Genomic DNA, 13,889 nt, shown 5'->3' with positions numbered 1-13,889 from the left:
CTACAGCGTCACATCCCCTTTGTGTGTCCTGTCCCCACGGAACAAAGGATGGCCCGGTGGGATGGGGGGGATTCCTGTTGTGAGCAGGTGACATCCATTTGTTAGCACTTCGCTGTCCTCTGCTTTTTGTCTCGACTGCCCTATGTACTCTTCCCAGCCCATGCAGTCCTTGGTGTTGCTTGGGGGGTTGCCATGCTTGCAAGCGTTGGATACAAGTGTCCTTGATGCACATACTGTTGGTGCTTCAGACTTGTTTACTTGCCACTTTGGAACAAAAATATTGCCACTTGGTGCTAGTGGAAGGTGTTTGCTAGTCTGGGCTAATGCAAATGCAACTTCAGGTTTAAATGTTTCCATCCTCCTTACTGCGGATCTCTAAAATGAGCTTTATTTTATTGATGAGACTGCATGGGCTGCTACAGCTTACAGACCAGAAATTCTTCTTGCCTTTTCTCCTAGAGCCTCCTGACCACAGTGTAAAAAACTTAAGTCTAGAAGTATCTTCTTCACAGAAATTTGGGTTCGGCTGTGAGGTGGTTCCCACTGCAACGTTAGCCCTGGGACTGTGTTCCTGAGCAGGACACGACTGGTGCTGCAGCACAGACCTCCTCTTGGACTGATGGGTCTTGAAGTTTGGCAATAGAAAACGCTGCCTTATGAAGGCACGCTGCGGTTCAGTTGTCTTAAGAACACATTTTTTGAAGGATTGCTTCCAGGTTATGTTGAGACTTTAAAGGTGGTGTAGGGTTTTGTGTATTTTCAGCCATTTCAGCCGCAGTGAAAGATCTGAACTGAGAAGTGCGCTGAGCAGTGCCGCCGAGCGCAGTGCTGGTGAGACATGGCTAGCTGGGAGGTGCGGGGACTACCTGGAGTGCTCTGTCTAGCTCAGAATTCTGTACACCATGAAGTGAGACTTAAAAAGACTTAACTTTCCAGCTCAAGCAAGAGTAAAATAGGCAAAAGAAAATAACCTGTCCGTTAGTTCCATGAGGAAGATGAGTTTTAATTAGTTGCAAAACCAATTTTGAGCTATTCAAAATCAATGTTAGAAGCGATAAGGTGATGAAGGTGCAGAAGTGCGTTATACAAGTATGTGTCAATTCAGGCAAGCTGGAAGGCTTTGGCATTGAAGTGCTTGCCCAGCATTCACAGGTGTCTTGCCGTGACTTAAAGAGAGAGAAAAAAAAAAAAAGCCATCCATTTTTCCCTAATTAGGACCCATTTATCCCAGCAGAGCACTACGCTAGACTGGCTGTGCTGCAGCATCCAGGATGTGCTGTGGGATGATGGTTCCAGAGGTTCTCAGCAGAAGGAAGGGAGAGCTGCTGCCAGATGTCACTGAAGGGAGCCTGTTGCATCTGCTGGCCGTGTGTGTTTGTTTCTTTTCTTTGAATCCTCCCGAGTGGATCTGGCAAGTGAAACTTGGATCAAACAATTCAAATGCAGCTCATTTGTAGCCGAATTCCCTCTGCCGTCCTAAGTGGAGTAGGAGTACTCTGGGAAGTCCTCCCATTTTTTTAATGGGAGGATTATTAAAACTGATCTTCAGTATTAAAAAGATCAGAGTGCTTTTAAATCAATGACCCTGTGCTTTGAAAAGAGCTTTTTAAGCTTTTACAAGAATATCTTTTTTTGTTTGCTTTTTACTCCACAAGTCTTCTGCACATGTCCAACCAATGGTGGGCTTATGGTACACTTAGAAATCATCCTAAGGTCTGCAGCCCCCCTCCTCCTTTTTTTTTATGTATTTAAGGAAATTTACATATTACTTGGATTTCTAAAAATAGCAAATGCTAGCAATGTGCTGTTTCTGAAACAAAACTTCCCAGTACTTTGCCTTCTTCCTCTGCTTAATTTTAAGGATTGTTTCTTGACATAAGTTCCCTGAAATTCTACTTACATTATACCTTAGAACAGGGTACGCATTGAAATACTTTTGTCTTTCATAATGTAGTTCTGTATTTTTGCAAAGCTGTTTACAGTGTTCCTTCTGCAAAGGAAACAGTTCGGTAATTCCATTACTGAGCTGAACTTCTTAAAACTTTGTTCTATGGGTATATTTTCCCGCTAATCTCAGTGGAAGAAAAAGGCATTTCTGCCTAGCTCTGTCGTCTCAAACTCTCACCTTGCTTTTGTTTTCACCTTTTCATAATCCTGAGCAAATGTCAGAAGTCTGTGGTATTTGCTTTCTGCAAACACAGAGTACAGTAACATGTTTAGTTCATCAAAACTCGCTGTTTCACAGCTGAGAGCTCACAACTAAGATGAGAAATGATGAAATTTGTAGCTTAAAAAGGAAGACACAAAGTTTTATTTCCTCCGTGCACCATTTTCACAGAATGAACACCTGGTGGGTGCCAGCGCGGTGGGAGTGCGGGTGCGTGGGCATGCGTGGCTGGGTGCTGGGGAAGGCGACAACGAGGAAATGACTAAAGGAAATGAACAGCCAGTATTTGTGTAAAACACACTGGAGGGGTTTCCGGCACCCCTCCTTTCTGATGGTGACAACAGAAGGCAAGGCTCCTTCATGCTATGCAATACGCCTGAAAACATTTGACTACAATTTGGTTTCTCCTGTTAAGAGAAACAGGGTGCACTTTTCTCTGCCATTTTTCTCTGCATTAAGGGCTGAAGCCTTTGGGGTTTTTTCAAATCTGTACCTTGGACAGGGCTGTAAAACCTGCTAAGAGGGAAAGATGATGTAGTCACCCTTCTCTTGGGGTAACGGTGCAAAACATTCTTTGACACATTAATCTGATGTTAGCAAAGGCAAATTTGAAAAGCCAGAAGAAAAGAGGGTCTCTGGGCTCTGGTGCATCAGCTAGTGCTGTATGTGCCACAAACTGTGCCCTCAAGCCCCTCTGCAGGGCTGTGCTTGTCTGAAAGCATAAAAATGGGATTTTATTTTTATAATTGATTTCAATAACGTTTATGACCAACTTCAACTATCCATCATATATTGCAAATTTATTATTTCGTCAGCTCATGACTACAACATATTTAATGCGTGTTTAAGTGCTCTGAAATACCTACAAGGGAAATCAAAAATGTATTCAAATCCAGTATTAAGCTTGAGAAAATCACCCCTGCTTTTACATAGACGTGGAGTTTTGAGTCTGGCACTGCAGAACTCCCTGGAGGGCTGGGGAAGCACTTTCCGCACAGCCTGTTACCATTTACAAAGTAACCAACACAGTTCATCCCATGCCGATAGCACTGAGGTATCATAAACATTACTGAAGTTACGAGTTGTTACAGCAATTGTAATTTCACTGCTGAACAGTTTACTAGATTAAGGGTTGGAGTCTGCCAGTGCTTTATAGTATTTTTTATTCTAAGAATAGAAACATCATTAAATTATTAGAACTGACTTAGTTTTGGAATATCCAAGTTGTTCCCTGCTTTTAACACATCAAATACCAGTTGCAGTCCTTAGCAGCTCTCTAAAATAAAAAGCCGTATAAAATTCTCATATTCAGAATGCCCAGAGCAGTAAATGGATTAGTAACTTGCATAAGTTATGACTAACAAATAAATAAAGCCAGTGCAGTTGGCAAGGAAGCCCCATGGATTATAGGAATGATAGTGAAGTGCATCCTTCTGGCACTCAAGCATGCAGGAAGATGGGCGATGTAGTCGATAGTTACTATAAAATTTTAAAAGGGCAGCAATTTACAGCATTGCACAGTGCAAGTCCTGAGCCACGCAGCTGTTCAGCTTTAACAAGCATGGTTATACGTGGTGTAAGTGTTTGGTAGCTGAATGAATCCAAGAAGTCCTGTTAAAATCGGCTTCAGAGAGGTAATTTATTTCAGTTAAAAAACCAATGCCCGAACAAAACGTTTCACGGACTCGACCCCTGTCACCACAGCAGGCTTTAACAGACAGAAGTTAAACCGGTTTTGTTTTCCTCAACCCCAGTGAAAGCCACCAGATGTAGAAGGTTTCTCTCATGATATCCAGGAGTGGCAAAGTAAAAGATTTCAGCTGATCCAAACTGGATCAAACAGGAGAGCTGGTGACAAGGCACACTTTACAACACACTCGAGGTGTGTTTAGATTTCAGCAGGGAAACAAGTCTTTCCATCAGAGGTATTAAGGCCTGAAAGGTCAAGAGTTCAGGAGAGTAGTCCAGAGTATCTTTAAAGTGGGACTGCAGCTGGATTTACTGTAAGAGACACGACTGGAGCAAAACTTAGGACAAAATTACACCTTTGACTTCATAACTAAATAGGATAAATATCTTCTAATAACGTTGCTTTAGGTACTTCATGTACAGTAGTATCTCACTTTCCTAAAGAACATACATAGTCTATAGTATCAAGCTAGTAACAAAGTGAAGGTAAATTGCATTTGGTTCAAAAAGAAAAAAAAAAGGTGCATTTGGTTCAAGAAACATCTTAACTGAAAAATTTCATTTTTAGGTTGTGTGTAGGGAAAATGTGCTTCTTCCTTGGGATTGTTATACATTGCATGTCTCCATTTGACGATGTTGTTTTCAAAAAGAGGTTACAGGTGAAAAGATTACCGTGTCTGGAATCTGGTGATACAGAAAGCTGAGTGAAAAAGAAAACCTAAGTTATTTTTTTCCATCCTACAGTAAGTTAACCACTGTGCACATTTCAATCTAACTTCTACACAGTTTTCATAAAAATAAAATAGCGTAAGAAAAAAAAAGGACATAACTAAGAAGATAAATGGAAAGCATCCCACTGTATGATTTAACTTACTTAAAATTGGAAATAGCAACATACATTTCCCAATGAGCTTTTCCTGGAGACACCAAGATGCAGGGCTCATTCTTTCCCTTCAGAAGCTACTCCAGAAAAATACTGTCTACTTACCTTAACTTTGTATCATGATTCTTTTTACTTTCACCCCTTCTTTATCTACCTTCAAACATTTCTCTTTTGCCTAAGCCCTGTCTTTGTATTTTACACATTCCCAAGTATGCATCAGTTCCTGTGATCCCACCCTTGGGTACTCACTAAAGAAAGCAGAACTGAATTATGAAGGAATAAGCTGGACAGTCTTTTTGGTTTTCCTTCTGAATTCTCCAGCCTAACGTCCCTTACGTTCAGGTTCCCAGAACGGTTATCCATCTTCCTTGTCCAATGCAGTAAACCCAACAAAACAGAGCAAAGGAAGTGTGCCTCAAACTGTGCCTCTCCACGGCAACAACAGTTGCTCAAGTTTATTCTCCAGTGAGGAAGGGACCTTGTGTTAGGAACATTCTTCCAAAATACTTTCAGAAAAACAGAAAGCAAATGAAACTTTTTTGCAGCAATGGAGAATGACAGAATATTCCTTCCAACTTGCAGTGTTTTAGCAAGAAACTGAGCTTATTAAGGCCTGTTTGACCAAAGAGAAATGCTCTAACAACAAAATATTTCTCTGGTAATTATAACATCAGTTCTGCTCTGCTCCTTAAGTAGCTCCTGTTTTCCCTTCAAGTGGACAAACCAAATCTGAATCATTCTGAATATCTGAAATGCAAGTCTGAATGCAATTTCTTCTCTACCAGATTTGCTTCTAATGTCTCCCTTACAATATATTTTAGAAGTGAGTTACAATCGTCATTCTCAGTGATTGACATGTTGGCCCTTCTACAGACAACGCTAATCTTCCTTTGTCATCAGACCATCCTGCCTACATTTTACATGTCGCTGCTCTCTCAACCACTAACTAATTTGGCCTAAAGTCCAACTTACATAATGAATAATCTTATATCTCGGTATCCCCCATAATATGTCACTTTGCATTTGGTACGTTATCTTGTACCTTTTCTAAAGATGTCAGATAGGTTTCAAAGAGCAGAAAACAACTCCACATCCAAAGAGTTACATCAGGACATACGCTAGAACAGCTGGCTACAGCACAGAGGAACATGTAAAATACACTCTGTGGTCCTATGAAGTGCTTTCTTCCAGAGCAATTCTTACCTTGGTCTGGATCAGTGCTTTGCAGTCGTTAATACTGAAGCCATCACATCTGAAGTCCTCATTATCTTTAACATTCGATTCCTCAAAAATGTCATCCTGGCTCTCCAAGAAGTCCTAATAAAACATAATTTACGTTTTCTTTACGAATTTGTCTGATCTCAAAGCATATAACCTAAAGAGAAGTTTCCCTCAAATAACAATAACCACTAAATTTTACTTTCTGAAGCTGTATTTTGATTTATCATGTGCCCCCCTTGCATCATAACATTTTTATGCCAATACAACTTCTACACACATGAATCTAATTGTTAGTTAAATTAATAAAAAAGCCATTTCCGATTAAAATTAGTCTTAACCTACAACAGAAAATAGCTGAGAAATACATCTTCATCAGTATTGTTAAAAGTAATGCAATTTTCCAGTAACAGAAAAGAAGTAATGACAGAAGTTTAAGGTGCCTGGGCACTAATTGAATGCCAGTGTGTCCATGGGCAAGAAAAGAACAGAAGGGGAGTTAAGCTGCGTGGAAGAAATGTCTGCCACTCTCTGCCATTCAGTGACAGTTCTATAAAAGTGACTTTCAAGTGTAGAATAGGTCCTATACCTTCAGCACTGTCGTTCCATTTGTATATAACTTGCATGAAAGGTTAAAGATGTCTATAAATTCAAAATTGAACCCGGTACCCTCGCCCCATGCTTCAGCAATCAAATTATCAATTTTGAAACAGTTATTTCTGAAAAGCACATGAGACTAACTCATTCCAACTAAATAACTAGGTTGAATACTAAACCATCTCTGACACCTTTATCATCTCAAAGCAAGAGGTTAAACAGAGACATTTCTTTCTGAGATCTTTCAATACTGTTGGTTTGGTCTCAGTTCAATTTAAAACATACTCTCCCGCAAGCCTTGCAAAACCAGACTGATCTGAGGAAAAGGGAAGTGGAACACACTTTCAGTTCGTATACAGTAAAAACATCCAGTAGTTACTTTAACAGCCTCCGATTCAAATCTGATTTTCACTTAATGGAAATATATTAGAGGCTAACCATTTTCTCATACTCAGAGCAAAAAAGAAAACCATCTTACCGCACACACATCTGAAAGCTCGTTCTGTATCTCTGCTCAAGCTGAACATACCACCTAACAAGCAGGTGCTACATAGTGGAGACTTCCAACGTAAAGGTGATCACAATTTGATCCTGCACAATTTGATAGTTACTTACACATAATGGTGAGAAAAGACCAGATTATAATTTTAAAAGGCTCTCTGTAAAAAACCTTATGACTCACTCAGATCTAGTTCCTCACGCATCTGCATGTATGCCTTACAGAAAATCAGATTCATAACCAAGTGTTTATGCTGGCATACAGCAAAGCATTGTTCAATTACCTTTTGATTTGCATCTATTCCAAGAACACTCAAGAGGTTTTCTTGGCAATGAGTTTTACTCCAGGGCTGTCTTAAGCTGGGGGTATTACCAAAGTGTCTAAGCGTTCTCCATATGTTTTCAGAATCAATGCTAGGAGAGAAAACATAATTTGAGGTTACAAGGTGTACAAAGTTTCCAGTGAACATACAGAACTTAGTTATTTTCACTATATACAGTCATAAACTAACCTACCTTAATCTGAAAAGCAACTTATTTCGAAACTCCTTCTACATTCATTCAAACTATCAACCCAATGTACTAATAAGCCGGCATGACGGTTAACAGAAACAGTAAGTCAATATAACTGTATGTTTGGACTTCTCTGATAAGAAATGCATTAGAAGCATATTTCAGAGATTGTTATGTGCCAACAACTTGCATTATTCAATTGTTTCTGTGAAATGTGGGTAGAGCTCAGCCATATTAATTCTGCACTTTGCATTTTGTATCTCTCAAACCTTTCTCCTTCCTATGAGTCGTGCTTCTCCACTGCAGCACCCTGCTGCTCAGGGGGGTAGCCTGCATCTGCTCTTGACACTCGTGTACTACCGAACAAGCCCGAGGCACACACTGCTCAAAGAGTGAGAATCAAAGAGTTCCCTCCGCGTAGTAATTTGGGTTCTTACATTGCATTCACCCTATATAAATCTAGTTGCTTTTTGCTAAGTGCAGGATGCAACTATCATTGGTCTTAGTTATTCACCACAGCGGACCAAGGCTTTTTCATCTGTAGTCGGTACTCTGCTTAATATTGCAGCCCCTTTTACACACATAGCATGTTTCTCTGCAAGTTTAAGGCTGATTAAAATATAATGCATATACAAGGAACTTGCCAAAAGGATGAATACTTTAAATGTTGTAACGACATTTCTTGCGATTCTTACGACATTTCCAAAGTATGGTCTGCCCCAGCTTTCTATATACAAACCTCAGATGAATGCAAAAACCCCTACAGTACTGTTCAGTAACTACAATACTGCTCAGAAGCTGCTGATCTTTCAAAAACATGTAACAAAAGCATTCCAGCTGTCTGAAGAGAAAACTGAGTTAATGATACTAATTGCTATTAACATAACCCCAGGAAAGATGCCAGATGCAGCACAGATTCTGAAGCACATCTGGTTAAACATAAGTTACCACCTGGGAAAACTGGGGTGGGAGGGGGAAGAAAAAAAAAAACCACCACAAAAACAAGGCAAATGGATTGTCCGTAGAAGCAGCAGCAATGCCTCTGCCTCAGATGATGGAGAAATAAATCAGATGTGTTGTAAAGAAAGGGCAAGAGAACAGGAAGAACAGGCTGCCTGTTGGGTGTTCTGGCATTCCAGAGGCTTAGTCATAAGAGGGCACACCAACAGCAGGAAAAACCCTAAGCAGGAATTTGTAATTCGGATATATTCCCTTCCTTGTTCTCCAATGGCTAAAACACAATCCATTTCCTTCAACAAGACACTACAAAATTGTTAAGATCTATATGCTGAAGAGCATAGCGATTAAAAAGATTAAGTTCACCTGCACGTACCACTGATTTTTAAATTATGAAATAAACAGTGTAAATGCTGAGGAACTTATTTTTTAAAAACTGTTGGTCTAAACTCATTACCAAAGTTGATTCTTCATAAGTTCAGGAATCCAAACATCTTCATTTTTTGTATCAAGTACTTGATCTAAGCTTCTTACGCTCTCTCTGGACTGTGATACAAAGACTTCTGGAAAACTCAACTTAAATATATCCTCACAGCTGTGGTTTGCCTAGAAAAAACAGAGTTTTATTACATAGGTTATACAGGCCATCCCCACAGTTCATGAAGGACCTAGTCCAAAGACTACAATGTTTTTAGAGATTGTATTATTGTTTTTAATATTTGTATTAATGGCACAGAGGGACTGAGCCCATAGTTCAGTGTTTTGAGTATTTACCTAGAATTGGAGGAGGAGAAGTAAAAGCCCAAGAGTCCAGGATGAAGCTTAGTCTCTAGCTTCCTAGCTACTAAGTTATAGACTGGTTTGCACTCAAGACTCCTGCTCAGCTAATTCAGTCCAGGTCAAAAGCTTGTTTTGCTAACTTAGTATTCAAAACACACCTAATTCAGCCAAATGTAACACAACTGCTAAATGCTATAGTTACCAGTAAATATTTCCACTGTGTAAGTTTGCACAAAAGTTGGGGGTGTATTTCTCTATATCCTTACATTTGCACCAAACTTTTTCCAACCTATGTTAAAAATCAGAGCTGGATTTACATACTTGTTCCTCCTCCAGCTCTGGAGGACTAAGCATAGCCACATAAATGATCCAAACAGGCGTAGAGAAAGTAACAGGGTTACCTGAGGACTAAGAAATACATATACAAGAAAATATATGCGTAATTTACATCCTATCCTAAAGGGACGTTATCATGCCATCTGGTCCAGAAGCTTTGTCCTTTTATTCCTTCAAAGAAGGAATTACTGCAATTTTCTCTATCAAAGCAATTAATTGACTTCAACACCCTGCAGAGGGAATGTAATCCAGGAGCAGCAATGTTGTGTGAAAACCGGAGAATGAAACCAGCCAGTTTGTTTTCTTTGACTAGCAAACAATTTAATCTGAAAAACATAAGTAGGGATAGTCCATATGTTGACAGTTTCATTTAATTGTAATTCTAACAGCTGAAATAAACCGAAAAATTTCCACAGTTCCATTATACTGAACTCAGACAAGTGCACTGCATACTGAGAGAGTACGGATGTAATCTAACAATGAATGGCAAAATCAACAGAGCTGGTAGAATGCTTCTGTACTTCTGAGCATGCTTCTAGAAATAGAATTTGTGCCCCACGCTGCTCCCTCCTGAATTAAAGCCTTGCTAAACTGCCTATCACTCAAAGGGCGACTGCTGGGAATTCGGAGACTCCTGGGTAAAATCCTTAGACTCTTGCCCAAAGTGTCATAATACTTTAAATCAATTCGTAAATTATTTTGGTAGACTTAACTTACGACAGGGATACTATATGGAGGAGACAGATGTCTGAGAAGCAGAATTTGGTGATAGCACGCTTGCTAAAGCATACATGGAGAGTCACGGTCAAGTTTAAAAAAAACCAACTTCCAAATAAGTACCAAAACCTAAATGGGCTGGGAGCTAAGGAACAGTCAGGCAGCTGCTCTTGGCTTTGGGGGGGGTGGGGGGTGGAAACTACAGCCACAGAAGTGTGAATTGAGGGAAGCACAGGGCTGCCTGGTCTGTGACGTTACTCTGACACACATACAAGTCACTGGCTTACAGTTTATCCAAGCCAGATTAAAAAAACAAGATATTTTAGTCAATACCTTTATTACTGTCTACTTCAGTGGATGTTTCTAAAACAAAACTTGGTTATATTTTCATTTACCTTGTAGCTTTGTACTAATTATAAAAACATGAGAGCACAAATTTCACACCCATGCTTTTTGACTAAATCCTCTCCATCCTATTGCATCAGAATACTTCAGTGCTTAAGCAAGTGCACTAGTCCCTCTCACAAAGGCCAGTATTTAAAGAACACGTGAAAAAATCCTTAATGTTATTCAATTATGTAGGCAAAATATCCAGTTACTGCAAGGAAATTAGTGATTGCTTTCATCTTATAATACACAATTCTGCTCCAGACTGATACAGTTTAATTAACAGAAGCATTAGATATTGAAGGTCAGAACTCTGGTCTCAAGTGATCTCTAGAGGTCCCTTCCAACTTACCTGGACTTTTTTTTTTCTACTGACAATACAGAAGATGGAGCCCCAGCCTGAAGAATTTATGATCTCAAAACAAACAATACATAAAGCACAGGGATGAAGGACAAGCTACATGTTTATTCTACACCCAAAGAAATCGCCAACAGCTCTGCAGCTGTTTCTCTACCCTGAGACAAGAAAAGACAACTTGAAACTCTAGGCATAGTTAACTTATTTAGCTCATACTGGGCATTCCCTTTTGCCTTTAATAAATGCAAAAATAAAGCAAAGGCTTCAGTAAGATTAAAATCCTCTGGCTTTGGAAAGAAACCACAGTCCACTATATTCTGCTTCAGCTCCAGTCATTACATACTCCTCTTGTTCAGCGTAAGACTTCTCGTCCCTAATTGCAAGCATTATGAATGATTTAAATTCTCTGTTTATGCATACCAGTAACCAGGCATCTTGTGATCTCCGCTCCGTCAGGGCTGGACAGCTTACCCCATGTGCATCTTTGTGCTTCCCCTTTGCAACAGGTGGAGTTCCCAGGCAGGGCAGGAAAGCCTGTCTCCAGAAACCCCTCAGCTCCCTACACATGCTAAAACTCACCTAGCAGGCTACAAGCAGTAAACTGTTACTGCTACCAATTAACCCCGCGAAAGTCTTAAGTCGATTGCTCTCATTTTTCAAATGTTTTAATTTAGGACAAAAGTAGTAGAATGAGGGTGTTTTGTTTTGTATCTGAAAATTCTTATTTTCCTTTTGTTAATTTGTTTCGCTTCGGTGATGCGGGTCTGGTAAACATGGAAATGCATTAATTACAACAGGGTATAACCCTTAACCTGAACCTTTTTTTGTGCTGATAAGAACACATATTATTTATTCAGATTATTAGTGCTAACATTGTATGAGAGAATGTACGATCCTATGCTAGAAAATAATTATATTTCTATTCATTTTTGTGTGTCATTAACTTCCACCCTCAATCGGTCTAAAATTCCAGAAAGACTGTTGGATTATTGATGCAGTACATTAAATAACACGTTATTATTTTTGCCAATTTCTAACTCAATGCTATGTTGGTTTACTTCAGTAAGCTTGCAGGCCACTCACAATTTTTGTCCACCACCTTCCCAGTTCTGTTTCACACACTCATTCCTGTCTAGCTTTTAAACCCGGTGTGCTTCAGGGCAAGGTTCGTTGTTTCTAGGTGCTTACTTATTCCTAGAGTCTAGAAGCAAAGTAGCCATTGCATTCTTAAAAGCTCTCCAGCAGGATAAGTATTTGTCAAACACTGTAAAGAAGTTGCTTTTGTTCCACTTGAGTCAGCTGCGAAGTAGCTTGACAGTTTCGCTCCCTTTACAGCATTATCCTCAGTAGAGGAGACATTCAGATACAAATCTTGAGATGTAGGAAGCAGTAACACAAACATTTCTGGTCTTTGGTTTACTATTAACACATACCTCCTTTAGAGAGCTCGAAGCCTCCTGTATCGCACTGTGTGGAGATGGCTCAGAATGAGAGTGATGGGCCGAAGTGCTACAACGTCCGCTGCTTAAGTCTGTATCAACTCTAGAAGTTTTTATTGATTTCACCAAAACTTCAAGATTGTGACTGGATCTCTTTGTTTTCTCTAAGGACTCCTTGAAGCCTTCAAAATCACCCCAGGAACCGCTGGGTTCTGAGGTACTGTAAGCGCTCACAGAAAACCCCTCACAACCCCCTTTGCTGCTCATTACAGGGAGGCTTTGCTGCGTTACTTCAAGATTAATGATTTCATTGTTACTTGTCCTTTCGTTCAAGTTACAGTCCCTTTCCTTGGGAGACGTACCACCTGCTCCAGCTGCTAGGTCTTTCGGAGACATCTGGTGCGATGTGTCGGTATCAGTAAGATTTTCTACTGGTGCCAGGTTCTGCATCTTTGTCTAAGAAAAATTCATTTGTTGAAACCTGTGCTGCAAAAGAAAAAAAAAAAAAAAGCTATGGAAGTTCAGCTGCATTAGAAATCTGAATATCTCCAAAATAGAACGAAATCCTTCATGTCACCCCAACTAACAACACCGCTGCTAAATGAGAACAGGATGTCCTTCAGCCTCTCCTCCAGCACCTGCACGTTATTGTTATTGAGTCTTGCTTTCTGCGTAGGGTATTCGCCTGCAAAGAAAGAATGATAAATAAATACCTCTGTGATAAGGGCTGTGTAGGAATAGAGAAGGAGAGCTGATAAGGCCGGAGAAGGAACGCTCAGGTTAAAATAAACACATTCCAGTGTTATACAGCTGGAAAGCGCTGGAGGCAGCGCTACTACAATCCACGCTTTCTGCCCACGCCCGCAAGCCGCTGCACTGCCGAGCACCGTCGGATGTGGACCGAGCACCGACGGAGTACGGGGACAACGGGGATAAGCACAGGCGACATCCAGCACTTACCGGTGCCCGTGTCCCCCGCCCGCGCTCCGGCCGTGCCCGCTGTGCCGGCGCGGGCTGTCCCCGGGGGGCGGGGGGCACCGGCCGCCTCGTCCCGTCACACACAGGCCCCGGCAGCCCGCACGGTCCGCGCCCCCCGCCCAGCGCCGGGAACGGGGCGGGCTCCCTGCCTGGGCCCGCTGGGCCGCGCACACCGCTCCCGCACGGCCGGGCGAGGCGCTCCCTCAGCCGCTCCGCAACGACGGGCCGCGGCCAGGCGGGGGCTGCGCTCCACGGGCACAGGGGTCCTGGGGGCCCCCGCACGTTCGCCCCGAGCTACGCGGGGCCGCCGGCGCTTCGCCCGCGGGACGAGGCTCCCCCAGCACCGCCACCTGCCGCCGTGGGGAGCCGCGC

At 41.4% G+C, this 13,889-nt stretch overlaps 1 protein-coding gene across 3 annotated transcripts; it reads right to left on the bottom strand.

Annotated features, from left to right (window-relative positions):
* Positions 1-3,787: 3,787 nt before the first annotated feature.
* CLBA1 (clathrin binding box of aftiphilin containing 1) lies at positions 3,788-13,490 on the bottom strand. Of its 3 annotated transcripts, none has more exons than XR_005105495.1 (5): positions 12,902-13,488; positions 8,980-9,128; positions 7,337-7,466; positions 5,943-6,056; positions 3,788-4,556 (listed from the first exon to the last, which is right to left on the bottom strand). XR_005105495.1 is itself a non-coding variant. In XM_037395832.1 (5 exons), exons 1-5 carry the CDS (start codon positions 12,987-12,989, stop codon positions 4,499-4,501), a joined length of 891 nt encoding a protein of 296 aa, XP_037251729.1. In that variant the 5' UTR covers positions 12,990-13,490; the 3' UTR covers positions 3,788-4,498. The 3 variants fall into 3 exon arrangements, 2 of the variants coding, with proteins under 2 accessions (XP_037251729.1, XP_037251728.1); XM_037395832.1 differs by having other exon boundaries at positions 3,788-4,540; positions 12,534-13,490; XM_037395831.1 differs by having other exon boundaries at positions 12,534-13,489.
* Between the last annotated feature and the right edge of the window lie 399 nt (positions 13,491-13,889).

Source organism: Falco rusticolus, chromosome 7 (genome assembly GCF_015220075.1).
Source record: "Falco rusticolus isolate bFalRus1 chromosome 7, bFalRus1.pri, whole genome shotgun sequence".
NCBI classification, from domain to species: Eukaryota; Metazoa; Chordata; class Aves; order Falconiformes; family Falconidae; genus Falco; species Falco rusticolus.
This window is presented reverse-complemented; position numbering and strand designations above follow the sequence as displayed.

Excerpts from the sequence above, each read along its gene's own strand:
- CLBA1 (XM_037395831.1), bottom strand. The coding sequence starts at position 12,989 with ATGCAGAACCTGGCACCAGTAGAAAATCTTACTGATACCGACACATCG. Across the intron at positions 9,129-12,533 it reads CTTCGAGCTCTCTAAAGGAG|GCAAACCACAGCTGTGAGGA; the intron begins GTATGTGTTAAT and ends TGTTTTTTCTAG. Across the intron at positions 4,557-5,942 it reads AAGCACTGATCCAGACCAAG|CTTTCTGTATCACCAGATTC; the intron begins GTAAGAATTGCT and ends TTTTTCACTCAG.